The sequence below is a fragment of the Mchenga conophoros genome, linkage group LG8 (assembly GCF_057382185.1).
Source record: "Mchenga conophoros isolate Kocher_MC1m ecotype Shallow Benthic linkage group LG8, M_conophoros_male_GT1.1, whole genome shotgun sequence".
NCBI classification, from domain to species: domain Eukaryota; kingdom Metazoa; phylum Chordata; class Actinopteri; order Cichliformes; family Cichlidae; genus Mchenga; species Mchenga conophoros.
Window position 1 is genome coordinate 14,746,394 of NC_140533.1, and position 19,426 is coordinate 14,765,819.

Sequence of the window (19,426 nt, forward strand, 5' to 3'; positions counted from 1 at the left end):
ATCTTTTGTTTGCTTAAAGCACAGGTGTTGAACTCCAGGCCTTAGGGGCCGGTGTCCTGCATGTTTTTGATGTGTCCTTGGTCCAACACAGCTGATTTAAATGGCTAAATTACCTCTTCAACATGTCTTAAAGTTCTCCACAACCCTGGTAATGAACTAATCATTTGATTCAGGTGTGTTGAAACAGGGTGATATCTAAAACCTGCAGGACACCGGCCCTCGAGGCCTGGAGTTCGACACCCCTGGCTTAAAGAATCAAATGTGGTAGCATGGACACTGCTGCACACCATATTCATTCCTTAAAATATCAGGCAGGTCTTTCATATATTCTTAATACAAAAAAGTATGGAAATTTGTGTTTTATCCTCCTAAGACCCAAACTCTTCCACAGCATGCATTTTTAATTTCTCTTTGATATTTGGGCTGATTGGGACCTGATGAAAGTAAAAACAAAGAATTGACAGATTTTTTTTTTTTTACCTAATCTTTGTTTCTAAGAAAAATGAGAGCCATATATGAGGATATTCATATAAAATTTCGATAGAACAGTAGCAGTATAATGTCCTCGTAAGTGCATATCAGTGTTAGGATGCCTGGGTCGTTGACCCAGGGTTTTGAGTTTATTATATTATTTATCATTTCTAGTCTTTGGTTTCTTTGTTAGAGTTCTTTTTTATGGTTTATGTCTGTGTGTAATCCTTAGCTGCTGTCTCCCCTGTCTGCTATATCCCCGTGTCCAGTCAGTGTCTGTGTCTGCCCTGGTCCCACCTCTCTGTTCCCTCTGTTGTAGTGCCTGCCTGTGAGTCTGCGTCTGTAAGTTCAGTCTGTGTTATGTTTCCTGTTTTATTTTGAAGGTCCATGTCTTATGTTAATGTATCTGGTTTTGCTTCCCCTGTTTCGTTAGGCCTGATTTGCCCCAGCTGTGTTTCCCTCCTGTTACTCCTATTCCCTGATTGCTCCCTCTATGTATTTAAGCCCTGTGTTTCAGTTTGTCGGTGTTGTGATCTACCCTTATTTTGCTGTGTGTTCTGTCTGTGTAAAGTTTACCTTGGAGTCTCAAGGTAGGCTACTACATCCTTTCCGCTCCCAAATGTTGAAAGTACCCACTCTGTAGAGGCGAGGATTGTCTTCTTGAGGCTAGAGTTTGGTCCAGTCTTTGGAGATATGGGACTGCCACTGGTTGCAGAATCTCATCTTGATATTTCTCTGCACTGAAATGGCTTCCAGTGATGACAAGCACTGCTTCTTCCAGTGAGGGAGATGCTTCACCACGCTATCACACTGCCTCCACCAGCAATCAGCACAGAGTTCTCATAGCGTTGTCAAAATCTTTTCCATACTTTGATCCTAAGATCCAACTGGTGTAGGCAGAATTTGGACTCATTGCTGAAAACTACGTCCCTCCACATTTTGATTCTAGTGCACATGTTGCAGATACCAGTGCAAACAGGGCTGATAGTTAAGTGCAGGCATGGTAGGCTTCCTGGTAGCCCCATGAGACTAGCTGTGTGCAATCCCTTCCAGATTGTCTGTGTCGGGAGCCACTGACCATGCTGTCCTGCAAACCTTGAGTGCAGAGGTGTAGATGACTGTCTACAGTTCCTAAGTGCTGGCAAGGCGAGAAAACTGTCTTCTTGTGATGTTTTCTTCTTTGCAGCCAGTCTCTGACATCCCCCATTATACGGAACTTGGCCTTAGAATTGGAGATGGTACTGGGGCTCACTCAAAATATTGATGTAGCTTAGTTATGCGGAAAACTAGTTTGAGGTTGCCCTAAAGCACTAAAGCTCTATCCAGATCACTCAAATGTGGCCTGCTTGGAGCAGACACCAGCAGACCGTTCCAGCTATAAAAATGCTTTCCCACACTATAAGATTTTTTTTAACAAGAACTGTTACAACAAAGGGATAATCAACCAAACACAAATTTCCTTGTTTAATTTTTGTTTTAACTTTACAGTAAATGTACAACAACAAATATGAGCTTTGTTATTCTGTTTGGGATTCATTTCCATCAGTTCCCGGTTCCAGATCGGTCTCTGCATTTTCATTCATCATCTGTGAATATTTACTCTTGAAAAACCCAGCCTAGGAGTGCAAGGGGAAAAAATGAAAGTGCAGAGATCATTCATTAGACTTACATTCAAAATTAAAGCAAATAACTACATGAGTAAATATAAACTCTTGAACTTTGTTTAAAAAATTAGACATACTCTCTAAAAACCTTTCACAGCTGTGTGATGAGTTGAAAAAGTGTAAGAAGAGTCTTTCACCTTATACAGGCCAGCAGTGAGTAAAGCCAGAAAAGCCAACCCTCCCAGGGATCCTCCTATAATCTCTTTGGTGAAATTTGTCTGAGGATACACTTCTACCTCGACTATAATCTGAGAGATAAGGTAACAGAATGTGGATGATATTCAAGCTCTTGTGTAACTCAAACGAGAGAAAGTAATGCTAAATCACCTTGCGAACAGGAGGATTGTTGTTAGACACTGTTGAAAAGTAGATGTACTGGCTTTGGTCATAATCCACAGTGGCTGTACTGGTCAAGAGGAATTTGGCAGATTGAAGTCCAATCTTAGAAAAAATGAAACGAGTTAAGCCTAAATTAGGTATTATTTGATTTAACTGTAAAATGGTTATATCTGAAGATTTAATGAAGGTACTCATACATACTCAGGAAAAGTATTAATGAAACAATTTTAAAAAACTATTCTTTAATTACCTGCTCTATCCATCCTGAACTGAGATTGCCAGAGATTTCGTATGTCCTACTCTGCAGTCTTCCCATGAAGGTGTTGCACTTGAACACTCTGCACATGGCTACAGAGCAGTCCTGTGGGTGATTTAAAGAAGACTGAATGAAACAAATCTTGTATTCAGTACAATGTTGTGTTTTGAATCAGTACCATGGTTCAGTTTTAACAGGTAGGTAGCAAAAGTACAGACGGATACTTACCACCACTTTATCCTTTTGTATCTGTGGAACAAAATCTTTGACACTTGGTTCTTCATCATTTTCTGTCTGACAGTCTACAATCTGAAATACATTTAAAATAGCATCAGGGTGATTGGTCCTGTTTTTACCTCATTCACCCATCACACAGCTAAATCTGACCCATTTTTAGATCTTCTGACATATATATTACCTGTAGGCTGCTCAATACCCAAATCTCTTTTTCACCAAGCTTCACTGGAACCTTGATCACCACAGTGAAATTAAACGCTCTGATATCATTTGTAACCTAAAACATGGGGAGTAAAGAAAAAGCAGTCAAACACTATTATGGTTAAGTCTAATTCACACAGTCATATTTATTATATTTTATTACATTTTACCTTGATTGATTGTTGGACTGGTATCTGCAAATTATCCATCCCAAAAGTGAAATTGCTGTAACTGAAGGAGCTAAACAGATACATGTTAAACATTAAATACATACTGTGTAAAACAAAATGTGTAATTCATCTTATAACGAACAGAACAACACATACTTTTCAAATGTCATGAAAATGCTGTATTTCACATCAATCCATTTATTTTTGTAGATTTCACTCGTTGTAGCGTTCTCCTGATTTCCACTGAAAGACAGAAGTGAAATGATTTGTACTGTGTCTGTGGGGTTATTGCTTAAATGAGAAGGACCTCTACTAAATGAACAGTACCTGGTGGCATTAGCAGTGATAAAGATCTTCCTCTCTAGTTGAGTGTTTGTTTCGATACCATATGAGACAATGAAGAAAGCCTTGATTGAATTGAAGAAGAGAGATCAGAGTGATTGCTCATTTTGTTAAACTGTGTAGAAGTTAACAGACAAAATCATACCACAATAACAAACCTTAGTTCTGCTCTTGAAAATTGGCTTGTCAATAGTACAGTCTGTCCTTCCACGGGATAAACCAGCTTCACTGTCCAAGGAATTGCACTCAATTCTTCCCTTTATTAGAAAAGAAAATGACTGCTGGATGCACTGGGAGAGCAGCAAATCAATGATGAACTTGATCCTGACACATTACCTGCTGAATGGTGAACTTCCTGTAAGAGAGTCCAGCTGGATACGTGAGAATAACACGGCTGTTGTAGGAGTTTTCCCCTCTGTTCTCCACTGAGACTGTGACATTCAAAAGCTCATCGATGCCCACTTTAACCTCTAAGGATCTGACAGAGGACAAGAATAAAGCAAGACTGCACTGTGATGCTGAAGTTGTAGGAGGCTAAATATAGTATAGCTTTGTGTTGAATACTAACATATTAATATTCAAATCCAAATCCAATTTATTTATATAGCACATTTAAAAACAAAAGGTTTGTCCAAAGTGCTGTACAAAAACACAGTGTAAAACACAAGATAAAACCACTGACACTTACATAAAACATAATAAAACACAAACTATCAAAGTCAACACAACGCATACAAATATCAACTCACGCCAGTCTGAACGCTATCGAAAAAAGATGTGTTTTCAAAAGCGCTTTAAAAACAGGAAACAAAAATGCCTGTCTAATATTTAAAGGCAGCGTATTCCAAAGTTTTGGTGCCATAATTGAAAAGGCTCTCTTTCCTCTGCATTTGAGCCTTGATTTTGGGACAACCAACAGCAGCTGGTCAGCTGATCTGAGGGTCCGTGAAAGAATATATGGCTGAAGTAACTCGGAAAGGTATGGGGGAGCAAGACCATTAAGGCATTTATAAACCAGTGTTAGGACTTTGAAATTAATTCTGTGATGAACAGGAAGCCAGTGAAGAGAAGACAGGATAGGTGTTACATGATCATGCCTGTGGGTACCAGTTAAGAGGTGGGCAGCAGCATTTTGAACGAGCTGAAGACAAGCAAGAGACCCTTGGCTGACTCCAACATAAAGTCCATTGCAATAGTCAAGCTGTGTTGAAATAAAGGCATGTATTACCTTCTCCGTGTCACGTCTTGACAAAACTGGCTTCAGCTTTGCTATTTGCCTCAGCTGGAAAAAGCTTTTTTGCAACACTGAATTAATATGTTTGTTCTATTTAAAATCTGAGTCCATAATGACTCCCAAGTTTGTCACATGCTGCTTGATATAAGACCCTAGCCAACCATAATTTACAAGCGGGTTGCATGAAATATTATTAGGTCTAAATACAATCACCTCTGTTTTACTCTCATTGAAACTCAAAAAGTTCAGAGCCATCCAAGCTTTGACATCTTCAAGGCAGTTTAAAAGGATTTGGATGGAGCCTGGGCGATTTGGTGCTAAAGGCAAATAAATTTGGCAGTCGTCTGCGTAACAGTGAAAGGATATTTCATGTTTTCTATAAATAGACCCGAAAGGGAGCAGGTATAATGAAAAAAGAAGAGGGCCAAGGATTGAGCCCTGGGGCACCCCACACGAAAGGGGGGCTGAGGTGGACTCAAAATTTTCAACTTTAACACTTTTCAACTTTTAGTGGGGCCATAATGTTTAGGGTTTCAGTACAGGTTTCTTGGAACTGCAATAGCAGCTCATCCAGACTAAGTCCTAAACTAATTTCAGGGTCTATAAAAGCATTTTTTTCTATAAAAGTTGAGGAGAAGAGCGCAGCAGTGGAAGAATTAAAGATTCGGCAGCGCCTGGGTGGAGCGCGAGCTTTAAACTCATGCACAAGAGAAATGTCAAATAAAACAGGTTTGTGATCAGAAAACACAGAAATGAAGCTAGACTCACCAATTTTCATCCATGTCTCAGTCACAAAAAGGAGATTCAAACCATTTGAAGAAAATAAATCGTTTATGACAAACGTTTTACTTGCTATGGACCGGGCATTTATTAAAGCCATCCTCGTTGGAACTGGAGTCTGGGAAGAAGTTTTCTGTGAAGCCCAAGTTAATGACCGCAAATTCACAAAGTTTATTCCACGACGCCCAAGACGTAAAAAACATTGGCGAGCAGGCTCACATGCACACGAGCTTACGACAGGAACCAGACAAGGGGCAACATGCTCCAGGAGACGCCTTGAGATGTGATGGAACAGACTATAATCCACTGGAGCAGCCGCTACAGAAAAAGTAAGGCAGGCTTTAAGCTTCACTAGCCGACCGGCACGTTTACGATGCGTCGGAGCAGGAGGAAGTGCTCCACGTAGCAGGTAAGCAGGAACATCAGCCAGGGATGGTGGATACCCTGTTGTTTGTCCTTGCTGATTAGTCAGAAAACATTGAAGATCAAAAAGTTTTTGGTGTTCATATACCAGTTGCGAGTTGATTTGGGTGGCACAAATTGTACAAAACAAAATTGACAGAGACAGACGGCAAGCCACACACACCGGCGCCATCATGCATCAATATTGGCAGTCAGGAAGCTCCCTATATTATTTTAATTTGCTGTCATTTGCTGGTGATCATAAAACACAAAAAATAACTGATGATGCATTATGAAAAAAGGTATTACCGTTAGGGCTGGGTATCGTCACTGATTACTAGAATCGATTCGATTCCGATTCACAAGGTCCCGAATCGATTTGATCCATGATTCGATTCAATTAAATTTGAATATGGGAAATTTTGCCTCAGACAGTCAGAAATATTATAATTCAGATCAGAACATTTACATATTTTTGTATCTATAATAAGAAAGCTGACACTCGCAAGACTTTATCAAAGGTGTGAGCATCACAGCAGATGCCTTTGTGTCAAAGTAGCTGAAGATAAAACACAGAAAAACATGAAGGTGATTTTCCTGGCCTGGGATTTTATACAAATATTCTGCAGTACATCAAAAACGAAAGAAAACCATTAATCAACATATGAACATTACCTCTGAAGTTAAAGCGGTTTTATTAGAGACACTGCTGAGCGTTTTCCATTTTGCATAATTGTAAAAGTTTAAATTTGTTCAGTAGCCTGTTGAACGGCAGAAATTAGGTTTTCTTTTCGGAAGTAACTAAAAGGAACAAAAACAGTGGCCGACAGCGCTGTAAACAACGGTAGACTTGTGCGTAACAAGCAAGCGAATAATGCAGAAAACAGAGATTTAGATGGGAAACTGTTCTTGGAGTACAGAGAGAGGGGTGGGGGAGTGAGAGAGCTGTGCATGAAGTGTGATTTTATCGTGGTGGAAGCAAAACAGCAAAAGTAAGAGTGAATTCATGACGATGTTTATGTGAAGTGTAGTTTGGATCTTCTTTCTCTGCTGGTTCAGTCAATATTGTTTGGTGAGTGATTAAACCTGCATCTTCAGAATCAGCGCAAAAAGGGCGTAAACAAAAAAGCGCGGACCCGCCGACGGATCAGAATCGGTGAGCTGTCGGCTTTCAGCCCCAACCCTGCCCATGCCGTTTTGTGAGAAAAGCGACATCTCGCTGCTTTTGATCTGTCGGCGGGTCCGCGCTTTGTGTTTACGTCTTTGTGCAGAATCCATGTACCTGCTCTCATTTACTGTTTAGCTGTTTGGTGGTTGTCGAAATTTTGTGAGGTTTAACCTGAGATTCTGGCGTTTTGGGCAAAATAAATTTATATTAAAAAATCGATTCAGGATTTTAATGAATCGATATCACATTATCAAAGCCAGAATCGATTTTAAATCAATAAATCGATTATCAAAACCCCTAATTACCATCCATTGATTTTCGGACTCTTATCCAGGTGTGGATCATGGAGGCCTCTGTCTAGGCAGAAATGCCCTGAGTTCTTTCTCGCAGCCAGCTCCTTTAGCTCATCCAGTGGGACATCAAAGCATTCCCAGGTCAAATAAGCGCTCTCTAGTAATCTCTAGTAATCAGAATGGATGTCTCTAGGTGTCTTAGTCAGATGCTGACCCACCTCAACTGGTTCATTTCAGTAGAGAGGAGTAGCAGCTCTACTCTGATATCCTCTCAAATGACTCTGCAGAAGTCATTCTCTTTTGGAGAAAGCTAATTTCTGCCGTATTCTTTTGGGCAATTCCCAGACCTCACAGCCATAGGTGATGGGTGGGAAATAGATTTTTTTGCTACAACAGACCAGTACAGCATCCACATCACTGCAGTTGCCATGTCAATCCGCCTGTCAATATCCCTCTCCACTCTCCTATTACTTGCCCCTAACACAAAGTGAGCACACCCCCACTGTTTCAGCTGAGGCCTATGGTCTCAGACTTCTGATGTTGATTCTCATTTCATCTACTTCACACTCAACTGCAAACCACCATAGTGTACACTGGAGGTCATCACCTGATGAGGTCATAAAAGTTGTGAACAGAATTGGTAGCAAACGACAGTCCTAGAAGAGCTCAATGCTCACCAGGAAACGGTCTGGCATACTACTCTTATGGTTGTGCAGGGACTGAATGGCCTGTAACAGTAGCAGCCAAACCAAACCCCCATAAGATTCCCCAAGGGATACGCATCAATGCCTTCTCTAATAGTTCTCCAAAGCATATGTAGACAGGTTGGACCCATTGGTCCCATTACACTTTCACACAACCTCACTTGGGTCAAGAGCTGGTCCGGTGTTCCATGATTATGAGAACAACTGCATTTTTTTTCCTGGATCCACAGTTCAACTAATAGATGAGCTCTACTTTCCACCTTCGTGGAGGAGGGATGAAGAGTGTGGTCCCTTGGAGCATACCCTTCAGCATTAGTTGGTTAGTCCCCAGGAGAGGCATCTTGAACCACCCCATACAGGGACTTCAAGAAAGCTGGGTACACTGACAGTCAGATGTGTTTTCAAACCCAATGGCGTAGGAAAGCAACCCTCTAATCTAGCTGGGAAAACCAAACCACGGTCATACAAGTATACCCAGCCTTGCTCGTTGCCTTTCACTGATTTCTTGTTTCTTTAATAACTGTCAATAAACCAACATCTCAATGATTTGAGCTATGTTTCTGTCTGTCATGGTTTGTGGGAGCATTGTGCTGGATGTTTCTGGATGGCTCTTCGGTTACACCCTTGGGCGGGGCCACCAGCATCGCACTTGAATTCCATCCACAGGCAATCACAGGAGGACTACATCAACCAGTACGGCCTGCTGCTCCGTTCAGCCACTCTCAGTGGTCCTACCTGCCTGCCCTGCACGCTGGATAACAGTCTCTGTAACTTCATCCCTCTAGATTCTCTCACAAACGTTTTCCCCCTTCGAGCTCCGTGGTCTGGCTCGGACAGTAAGCACGCAGCATCATTATCCTGCTTTGCTGTCTCTCCTCTGCTTCCCTGCAGCTAAGTAATTGTTTCCTCTTCTGTTTCAGGTTTCCCACGGTCCCAATCACAGCTTCTCTCCCCACTCACCTCCATATTTGCTCCTGTTTCCTCAGGCCTGAGTTTAACTTTCACTTTCAGAGTTTGCTATTGTTTTCTCACAAAAGAAATAAAATGTATATAGTTCGCTGCTAAATTTGTGCTGAGTCTGCTTCTGGGTCCAGTATTCATGACAGTGTCTAAGGTTTAGTGAACCTCAATGCCTTCTTGGGGATTGGTATAATTTTGAAATAAATATTCCCTGCCATTGTTGGGTTTGTTTCTTTAATCTTAATATGTCGTGGTAATCTCTCAATCACATACTACCACCATTGTGTGTGTGTGTGTGTTATCATTGTTGTCTCTTTTATTAGGATAAAATGATGGAGACTAAATACCAAACTGTCCCAAAATATCTATGTGCTTCAAAATTGAAGTTTTAAGTGTCTTTCGAGTGTACAATTTATGAAATACATGTTACATGTTATGAAACCTAGCAAGTGACTAAAAACACAAGCAAAGCTAAACAAAGTTTTGTAATTCTGCCTCACCTGGTGAAGTTGAAATCCACTTTCAGGTTATCAACACATTTGTTGTCAGTTCCACAGTTGATCTCAAACCCTAACTGTGGAAGAGAGTGTGATGTCAAAAACATTTATATTACACATTATTCACAGAATAAATGTAAACGTTTTACAGATGAATCCAGCAAACAATTTGTGTGTTCTACCCAATTGAAGATGGAGAACCAGCTTCAACAAAACAATGTTGGTGAAGTCTGGAGAGGCCTCAGAACCATCTCGGGCCACAAACAGCAGAACTCTCTGCCTGGGAGGGATGTGAGATGGGCAAATGAACTGAATCATTTCTTCAACAGATTTGATTCAGCCATGAGGCAGTCTGCAACATCGGCTGCAGACTCACCCACCCCCACTGCTGCTGTTCCACCTCAGACACTTCACACCTCCTCTATTCACCCTGCTCACTCCCCCCCACCCCCAACAACAGCATCCAATACACACTCAACACAAGGCTCCAGCCTGTCTCTCTCAACCACCCAGGTTAGGAGGGAACTGAGGAGGATTAATGGCAAGAAGGCAGCGGGTCCAGATGGCATCAGCTCGAGGGTCGTCAGGTCCTGCGCAGACCAACTGTGTGGGGTGATGGAGCACCTCTTCAACCTGAGCCTGAGGTTGGGAAGAGTCCCACAGCTCTGGAAAACCTCCTGTGTTGTACCAGTGCCAAAGACTTCACGCCCCAAGGACCTCAACAGCTACAGGCCGGTGGCTCTGACATCCCACCTGATGAAGACCCTGGAGCGGTTGGTCCTGGCTCAGCTTCGGCGCCTAACAAGCTCATCACTGGACCCACTTCAGTTTGCCTACCAGCCTGGCATTGGAGCGGATGATGCCGTCATTCACCTCCTACATCGTTCCCTCGCTCACCTGGAGACCGCTGGAAGCACTGTGAGAATCATGTTCTTTGATTTCTCCAGTGCCTTCAACACTATTCTTCCCTCGGTTCTGAAGGACAAGCTGGAGAACTCTGGAGTGGACCATCACCTCACTACCTGGATTTTGGACTACCTCACCGACCGACCACAGTATGTGAGGACTCAGGGCTGTGTGTCGGACAGGGTCGTCTGCAGTACGGGGGCCCCACAGGGAACGGTTCTGGCTCCGTTCCTCTTCACCATCTACACTGCAGACTTCTCCCACAATTCCACCCAGTGCTTCCTGCAGAAGTTCTCTGATGACTCTGCAATAGTCGGCCTCATCACTGATGGGGACGACAAGGAGTACAGAGGACTGACTCAAGACTTTGTGGACTGGTGCCAGCTGAACTACCTCCAGATCAACGCCAGTAAAACCAAGGAGCTGGTGGTAGACTTCCGCAGGCACAAGCATTCTCCACTGCAACCACTGAACATCCAGGGTATGGACATTGAGGCTGTGGACAGCTACAGGTACCTTGGTGTTCATCTGAACAACAGACTGGACTGGACTCATAACTCAGACGCCCTCTACAGGAAAGGGCAGAGCAGGCTGTACCTCCTGCGGAGACTCAGGTCGTTTGGGGTGGAGGGCCCACTCCTGAAGACCTTCTATGACTCTGTGGTGGCTTCTGCTATCTTTTATGGTGTGGTCTGCTGGGGCGGCAGCATCTCTGCTGGGGACAGGAAGAGACTGAACAGGGTGATCCGAAGGGCCAGCTCTGTTCTAGGATGCCCTCTGGACCCAGTGGAGGTGGTGAGTGACAGGAGAATGGCGGCTAAGCTGTCATCCCTGTTGGACAACGTCTCCCACCCCATGCAGCAGACTGTGACAGCACTGAGCAGCTCCTTCAGTGGGAGACTGCGGCACCCACGGTGTGGGACGGAGAGATTTCGCAGGTCTTTCCTCCCCACTGCTGTCAGACTCCACAACAAAGACTTTAACTGAACAAACACACACATCCACACATGTGCAATAACACTAAGTGCAATAATCTTTTCTGGCATCGTTGTATTTTTACTCAGTTGTATATAGCATTCGTATTCTATTTTTATCTTATTGTATATTTTTATTCTATTTTATTCTACTGTATATAGTATATTATTTTATTCTATTCTGTACAGCTGTGTACTGTATTTATTCTTATTGTATTCTAATTTTTGCGTCATAACTTTTGCACTGTCCACTTCCTGCTGTGACAAAACAAATTTCCCACGTGTGGGACTAATAAAGGTTATCTTATCTTATCTTATCTTATCTTAATGCCGGGTGTAAGATAAAGTAAAAAGTAGCCTTATATTTTTCAGTAATGCAGTAATGTAATGTGTTACGGTACTGAATTCAGTAATTAAACTTCAATTACAATTATATTGTTACTAGTGTTGCAAAGTTTTCTTTAGTTATTTGCTGGTTGGTTGGACAGAAAATATCAAAGAAAATTGGTTTTCTTCCTGCGCACTTGTGCTAAAATTAGCTCATTTCACTTTGTGTGCGGGAGGAGGGAAATAGTTGAGTGATCTACAGTAGAAAGAGAGGAGAGGAGACTGCAATGGTAAAATGCAAACTGCATCCAGGACAGAAACAGCAGCTGTTTGCACAGCTAACACTAATTGGATTATTGGAAGCATCTTCGCAGACAGCATGCTAGCAAAAAAAACTAGCCAACAGAGGAACGTTAAAGCTGAGCATAGCCCAATCAGGTAAGAAAGGAAGTGATTAGCAGTCGAGCTTGAAGCCTCCATTTCTATCCATTAATGTTTATAAAGGAGAATCAATGTTGCAACCATTTCAAAATCTCTTGTGTTTATATGTAAACACTAAAGGAAAGATCATATGTGTTTTCTCATTGGGATAGGGATTGCATTGGCGTGTCAGACTGTAGCCTAAGATTTATATTATTTACTTATAATTATGAGACAATGCATTTTGGGTCATTTCATGGAGTAACAAGAAAATAATGTAATGATCAGTGTAATAAACTACTTTAGTAATTTTGTAGCATATTGGATTACTAACGATTAATTTCTAATATGCAACTTTTTTTGAGTAATGACCCCAAATATGTAGCTGTGCCTGATGTTGGTACTGGGAATAAAGTTCCTAATAATATTCTGGAAAGCAGCTTGCATTTATTGCAGTGGGATTCCACTGCAGGGATGTTGATGCATGTACTTCCAGTACTTCAACTGAATCTCTCCAGAAGGTATTCTTCAAGTGTATGCCAATAAAAAACACAATTGAGGAAAATAATTTTATAAAGACTGCCCTCAGATATCTGGTTAATAAAGTACCTATAAAGATTACTTACAGGATGAATGGTTGCTGTTTGAGCCTGCTGGGCAAGGCTTGGTCTGAGATTTGTGTTTGAGGGCAAACCATCAAACTTGAATTTGAGCTCATTGGAAAGTGAATTGAGAGCATCTTCTGGACAGGCCTGCAAGAAGAGATGAGTGCTGAGTTTAGATTCAGTGTTGGATGACTCTTAAAAACAAAATGGAAATCAAAATATATTGTTACACCAAGGTGAACTTTCTGATGTTGTTATTTGGTTTTACCTCAACAAGGAACTTCACAGTTGAGCATTTTTTTCTTATTAAGTCCACAGTAAGTGATCCTGACTGCTCTCGTTTCCCACCAACATATGCCCGGTTGCTTGGAGGTTTGCGAGTGGCATCCAGTGTTAAAGTGTAATTAATCCTTGCTTGAGCTGGAATAAATCAGTGTTTGATTTCAATGCTGCAATTTACATACGTTTAGAAAACATTAAATTGCTGGGCAGTGGCTTTGTAGTTCAGAAAAACCAAGAATGATGAACCTGTGTTGACTGTAGACACTCTGCTCATGGTAAAGCAAATTTCAGCTGTGTTCTGCAGTGGTTTTGAGCAGTCTAGATTCTGAGTAGGGATTTGGATTGGGCTGAATGACACCCCAGCTTCAACCATTACTATGGGTCTTGATCTAGAAAGTAGGAAAACACATGTGAACAAGATTTGACTTTTTGTTCTGACCTGAATTAGTAACAAGACTTCAATCTAATCTTTCCTTTGCCCTAACATTTCATATGAACAACTACAGCTCAAACATTTTGAGACATTTAACACCTAATAGTCCTGAAATCTTTTAAATGATAGATGATAATAATGAATTGGATTTATATAGCGCTTTTCAAGGCACCCAAAGCACTTTACAATGCCACTATTCATTCACACACTGGTGGAGGCAAGCTACAGTTGTAGCCACAGCTGCCCTGGGGCAGACGGACAGAAGCGAGGCTGCCATATCGCGCCATCGGCCCCTCTGGCCAACACCAGTAGGTGGTACGGTAAAGTGTCTTGCCCAAGGACACAACGGCCAGGACAGAGATCCCAGGGATCGAACCGGCGACCTTCCGGTTACAGATACGCTTCCCAACCCCCTGAGCCACAGTCATTCCATAAATGATGATTTATGGAATAATGAATTATAAATCAGGAATGCTTTTTAATGGAATATCTATGTAGATGTACATCAACATAGACCTATTTCCCATCACCATCACTCTTGTGTGCCAGTGGTGTAACTTCACAGTATTAATGGGTGGAGTAAATGATACCTATTTGATAATGTCAGCAGTGCTGAAACACATGGTATTGTATGAAAACATTTTTGTTATTGCATGCATTTCCATTTCTGTATGAACAAAGTTACAGTTTCACACATTTACTGCTTTTTTTTTTTAAATCAGCAGAGCATTTTTCATCATGTGGTAAAATAATTTGAAAAAAATGTCTAATCCTTTTGACTCCATAAACTTTTTGCCATGATCCTGTGTTTATGTATTTGGACATTTTGATTCTATCTTATTTGGATATATCTGAATAGTTCTGTTGTTCGTTCTACTGTGTTGTAGTAGTAATAAGGAAGTGTGTTTAGGTGCTTTTACTTTGAAAGGGAGCGGGCGGAAGGAGAGACGAGAGAGTGGAGGCAGCCACGAGAAAAGAGAGGAGAGAGAAAAGCGTGCGTGAGATGCTGCTAGCGTCTCCAGAGACTTTTTTCCAATGGACAGTGAGGATAAATCATCCCACGCCCACGGCTGAGTAACAGAGCGTGACTGTGAGGTGGTGCAGCCCGGACTGGTTTGCACTGTTGCCTCGAAATATCCCTAGTAAGCGGCGTGCTAACTTGGCTAATCGTAGTTAGCCATAAAGGCGGACTTCGCTGGACGTCACCTGACCTGCATGGAGTGGAAGACTACTGACTGCCAAGGCGGGTCGGTCAGGTTTGCTGCTTAAAAGGAGTAAGCGTGCAGCTCGGCGACCTAAGGGACGGACCTCTCGGCGTGCCGTGAGTGTATTGTGGACAAAAGACTAAGGTTTCCAGGTAGGAGCACCATTTTGTTTTCTTTTAGGACCGTTGGTTCCTACGCACCCTAGCATCGATCCAGGCCTGCACCGAGGGGACTTGGGAAATTGGGTGGTGTGAGAGTGTGTGGGGCCCATTATAGTAAAGAACTGTGTAACTGTTATTATTGTTATATTTTGTCATTGCAAGAGACTTCTTACTTTATTGATTTATTGGGTGTTTACCAAGTCATTCAGTAAACCTGCTTGGTTTAAACATAAGATTTTGTGTCTAGTACTGTTTCTTATCTATAGTTCAAAGTAAGGTAAAAGTGTATCTGTGTGTTATACGTGTGTAAATCAGGGGAACTTTCACTGAGGGCAACTAAGTAAGTTTAAGATAACTAGAACTCAGGGCGTACCCGGCTATAGTGGAGTACACAGTCAGGGGCGCTACATAAAATGGAGGCACCGCTGGGATATTTTGTTGTTTAAGTCTGAAGTTCCCAAACACGTGTATTTTGAGATAAAAGCAGTAACTTTGATATTGTTTGGTCATGGATGTTCAAGCTATGCACTCTGAGTTGTTCGAGGAGCTTCAGGAATGGAGTCGTGGAGAGACCTTAGATGAGGCTCACACACTGATGGTGCTTACTCCCAAAGGAGTGGAGATAGACCAAATAGAGCACACTCTGGAGAGTGTTAAAGCTTTGGGTCGAGTGTGGGTCAGAGGCCGGAGATACAACAAAGCGCTTGATAGGCTAACTGTCCTGTGTGAAACCAAAGAGAAAGTAGATGCCACAAGAATCCCACCTGAAGTGTACCCTACGGGGGCTGGTGAGCCGTGGTCCATCATAGTGACAGCTGAAGCTTCGCCTCGTGAGGATTTTTCCCAGAGTAAATCGAAACGCGGGGCAGAGGCACAGGAGAATGGTAATGGTAACAGAGTCGATAATCCGTGCTGTGGGCGATTTGTTGGCAAAGATGGAGAGACCCTCCAGTGAAGGCAATAGTTATTGTAACACCCCTTTCAACACTTGGGATACAGATTTAAATGGTTACCTGTGTGTTGGGCCAATAGCTGAGGTTCGACTACTGGAGCAGAGTGGATGACTAATGAAACGCTCTGAGAACTTGGTTTGATCAATTTGCATTCACAATTAAAGAATCTTACATACATACAATGAAAACAATAACAGTGCATGAAAGGAAAAATTGGGCCCAAGTCATGGAAAATAATAAACAAAACACACACAACCCCGGGGGATTTGACTCAGTCTCTCTCTCGTGTCAGCCGACACCCTTAAGTGTGAGTCCAGCAATGAGGATTCTCTTTGCAGGATGTGCAAAGGAGGAATGACGTGCAAATCTGTCCTACCACTTTAGTAGAGTTTGTACAGTTCACAGTTCGTCCAAAGAATTTAGTTCTCTTCTTAAAGCAATCATCTCAAGGATCCTGGAGGGGTGGCTCGCCATCTTTGGACTGGATCATCACTGAACTGTACTCCCAAGTAAAAAAACCTGACCCAGAAGAATCCGAGCAGTAACAAACTCTTTTCTGGTTAACAACAATTTCTAGATAGCTTATTTCCACCGTACAGTCCGACTGGATAAAAACAACCACGCTTTCCACTTGGAAAAAACGGACATTTCTTCCTCTCCCTCTCTCCTGATATCCATAGTTGCTATGCAGTGAACGGCAGGAGGCGGTACTTCCCCCTGTATACTTCAAGGACCATCAGGACATTATAGACATCTTCTATTTTATTAATTCTCAACAAAATAATTGAACTTAATAAAACTTAACAGTGAACTCAAAATACTAACATCACTCATAACACACTAAAACCCTTAGTAACACTCCAGGGTTACATTATCGTAGACTCAGAATGTTCTTGGGCACAATACCAACACCAGTTGGAGAAGAGACATTCGAACAGTGGGTTGAACAAGCACACCTAATGGTGGAGGAGAGTGACAGTTCTGCTAAAGAAAAGAGGCGCAGAATCATTGAGTCTTAAAGGTCCAGCACTAGCGGTGGTGAAAGCTGTGAGGACAGCTGATCCTGATATTAGCCCAGAACAATTTCTAGAAGCTGTTACAAAAGCTTTTGGCAGTGCTGAGACGGGTGAGGATTTGTACTTTGCTTCTCAGTTACTACAACAGCAACTGCAGGAAAAACTATCCAACTTTCTGAGGCGATTAGAGCAGTCGCTGAGCAGGGTAGTGAGTTGTGGTGGAATTGAAGCCCACCGTGTTGATAGGACCAGAGTAGAACAGCTCCTTAGGGGTGCCGTGTACTCCGACATGATGTTAGTGCAACTCAAGCTGAGAGACAGGAAAGAAACCCCACCCAGTTTTGTAGAGCTCTTAAGTGAGATCAGAAGTGAGGAGGAGTATGAAGCCTCCCGGGCTAAATTGCATCTGGTAGCACACAAAGTCCAAGCACAATCAGAACAGGACAACAGACAGATTGAAATTCAGAATCTGAAAACTGAGATTCGAGAACTGAAGTCTATGGTCTCATCCGTGGTAAACCAGTCATGCCCCGCACCAAGAGAAGTTGCAGAGCCTGTTCCAACAAGCAAGACTGATGGTGTAGAGAGTTCAGCAGATGGCGAAGTGGTTGCGCTGAGAAAACTGGTTAAAAGGTTGCAGCAGAAGCTGGACGCCAGAGAGCAAAGGTCTGTTGTGTCCTCTCCAGTTTTGAGAGTGGAGCTGTACAGGTCTGGTCTGAACTCTGCACGGACAGGTAGCACCAGTGATAAAGAAAGCAACTTTTGTTACCGCTGCGGAAAAAATGGGCATTTTGCTAGTAAGTGTGGAAATGCCGCAAACCAGGCCAAGGTTATCCAGAGGTTCATTCAGTCACGGAAAAAGCCCAAACAACGGGAATCATATCCCAAACCCCCTGATGCAGGTGATACCGTGTGTTCAGTTAAGAGGAGTGAAGTAGTCATGCTAGAGGACAGAGGGATCCCTAAAGGTTTGATAGGTCCATCTAATGTAAAGCAAGTCAGAGTGAATGGTGAACCGTGCAATGCTTTGTTAGACAGTGGGTCAAGAGTAACCATTATTTTTGAGAACTGGTATAAGGAGCACTTGTCAGGTGTCCCAATTTACCCAGTTTCAGGTCTGGCCATCTGGGGTTTGAGTGATTCTAGTTACCCTTATCTCGGCTATGTCGTTGTGGATGTGGAATTTCCCGAGCAAGTCAAAGGAGGTCACGAGACCATTTCGGTCTTAGCTTTGGTCTGTCCCAACTCCAGAGGTCCGGACCTCTGGAGTTGGGACCCCATGATCATAGGCACCAATGCCTCCCTTTTCCAGAGATTGGCCACCTTGTGCCAGGACACCGTAGGCGTGAGTAGCGTGCAGACTGTAAGCCAAACAGCTGGAGTTTTAACCCCACCAGCCCCTGTGGAGATCCCTGTAGAGGATGAGGGTGGAGTAGGCTGGGTGAAGTGGGTTGGGCCCAGCTCCCTGTCACTCCCAGCCGGTCAAAGCTGTCATGCTATATGCCGGGTGGAGCTAGAAGAACCACTCAGCAAAGGCATATCAATGGTGGAAGCATCCCCAACCATTCCGTTGCCAGCTGGCATGCTGCTGCAGCCCATGGTGTTGTCTAGCTCTGCGTTGGAGGTAGACCATTTTGTTGTGGCAGTGCAGAATCAGTCTTCCCGGGATATCGTTCTCCCAGAAGGGACCGTTATGGGTCAGTTGTGTACGGTTGATACTGTAACTGCAGCAGTTGAAGTCTGTTCAAAAAAGGGGAAAGATCAGAGAGAGCTAGATCCCCTTCTCATAAATTTTGGCGACTCACCTTTGCCAAATGAATGGAAAGAGCGACTCCGACAGAAGTTGTCCAAGAGGGCTAATGTGTTTTCCCTCAGTGAGTGGGATGTCGGTCTGGCAACGGGAGTGGAGCATCACATTCAGATGTCAGACTCCAGACCATTCCGCGAACGGTCACGGCGTCTTGCACCAGCTGACATTGACGATGTGCGCAGACACATACAAGACCTATTACAAGCTGGCATTATCAAGGAATCTCGCAGTCCTTATGCCTCTCCCATTGTTATTGCCAGAAAGAAAAATGGCAGTATCAGGATGTGCATTGACTATCGAACGCTAAACCGTCGAACCATTCCTGATCAGTACACCACTCCCCGCATCGATGATGCACTTGATTGTTTGTCAGGGAGTAAGTGGTTCTCTGTCCTGGACCTTCGCAGTGGCTATTACCAGATACCCATGGCGGAGGTATCTGGTAAATCCCTGCGATCTTTCCTGGGGTTCTGCGGCTACTATCGCCGCTTCATAGCTAACTATGCTTCCATTGTAAGGCCACTCACTGAACTCACTAAAGGCTATGCCCCTACGCAGCGCAGTAAGAAAGGCCGGGCAGGACAAGGAAAAACCTACTTGAAGGAATCAGAGCCCT

General features: G+C 43.0%; 1 protein-coding gene across 2 annotated transcripts in view; it reads right to left on the reverse strand.

Annotated features, from left to right (window-relative positions):
* Positions 1 to 1,908: 1,908 nt before the first annotated feature.
* LOC146568407 (integrin alpha-M-like) overlaps positions 1,909 to 19,426 on the reverse strand; it is a 31,986-nt gene continuing 14,468 nt past the window's right edge. For both annotated transcript variants that reach the window (XM_085284439.1, XM_085284438.1), the window contains 15 exons: positions 13,479 to 13,621; positions 13,219 to 13,370; positions 12,972 to 13,097; positions 9,722 to 9,795; positions 4,017 to 4,158; positions 3,839 to 3,937; positions 3,666 to 3,745; positions 3,495 to 3,581; positions 3,339 to 3,408; positions 3,149 to 3,244; positions 2,959 to 3,039; positions 2,725 to 2,835; positions 2,463 to 2,576; positions 2,273 to 2,383; positions 1,909 to 2,087 (listed from right to left, as the gene is read on the reverse strand). In XM_085284439.1, the coding sequence (XP_085140565.1) occupies positions 1,989 to 2,087; positions 2,273 to 2,383; positions 2,463 to 2,576; positions 2,725 to 2,835; positions 2,959 to 3,039; positions 3,149 to 3,244; positions 3,339 to 3,408; positions 3,495 to 3,581; positions 3,666 to 3,745; positions 3,839 to 3,937; positions 4,017 to 4,158; positions 9,722 to 9,795; positions 12,972 to 13,097; positions 13,219 to 13,370; positions 13,479 to 13,621 (1,585 nt within the window). In that variant the 3' untranslated portion in view covers positions 1,909 to 1,988. The remainder of the gene's footprint in view (positions 2,088 to 2,272; positions 2,384 to 2,462; positions 2,577 to 2,724; positions 2,836 to 2,958; positions 3,040 to 3,148; positions 3,245 to 3,338; positions 3,409 to 3,494; positions 3,582 to 3,665; positions 3,746 to 3,838; positions 3,938 to 4,016; positions 4,159 to 9,721; positions 9,796 to 12,971; positions 13,098 to 13,218; positions 13,371 to 13,478; positions 13,622 to 19,426) is intronic.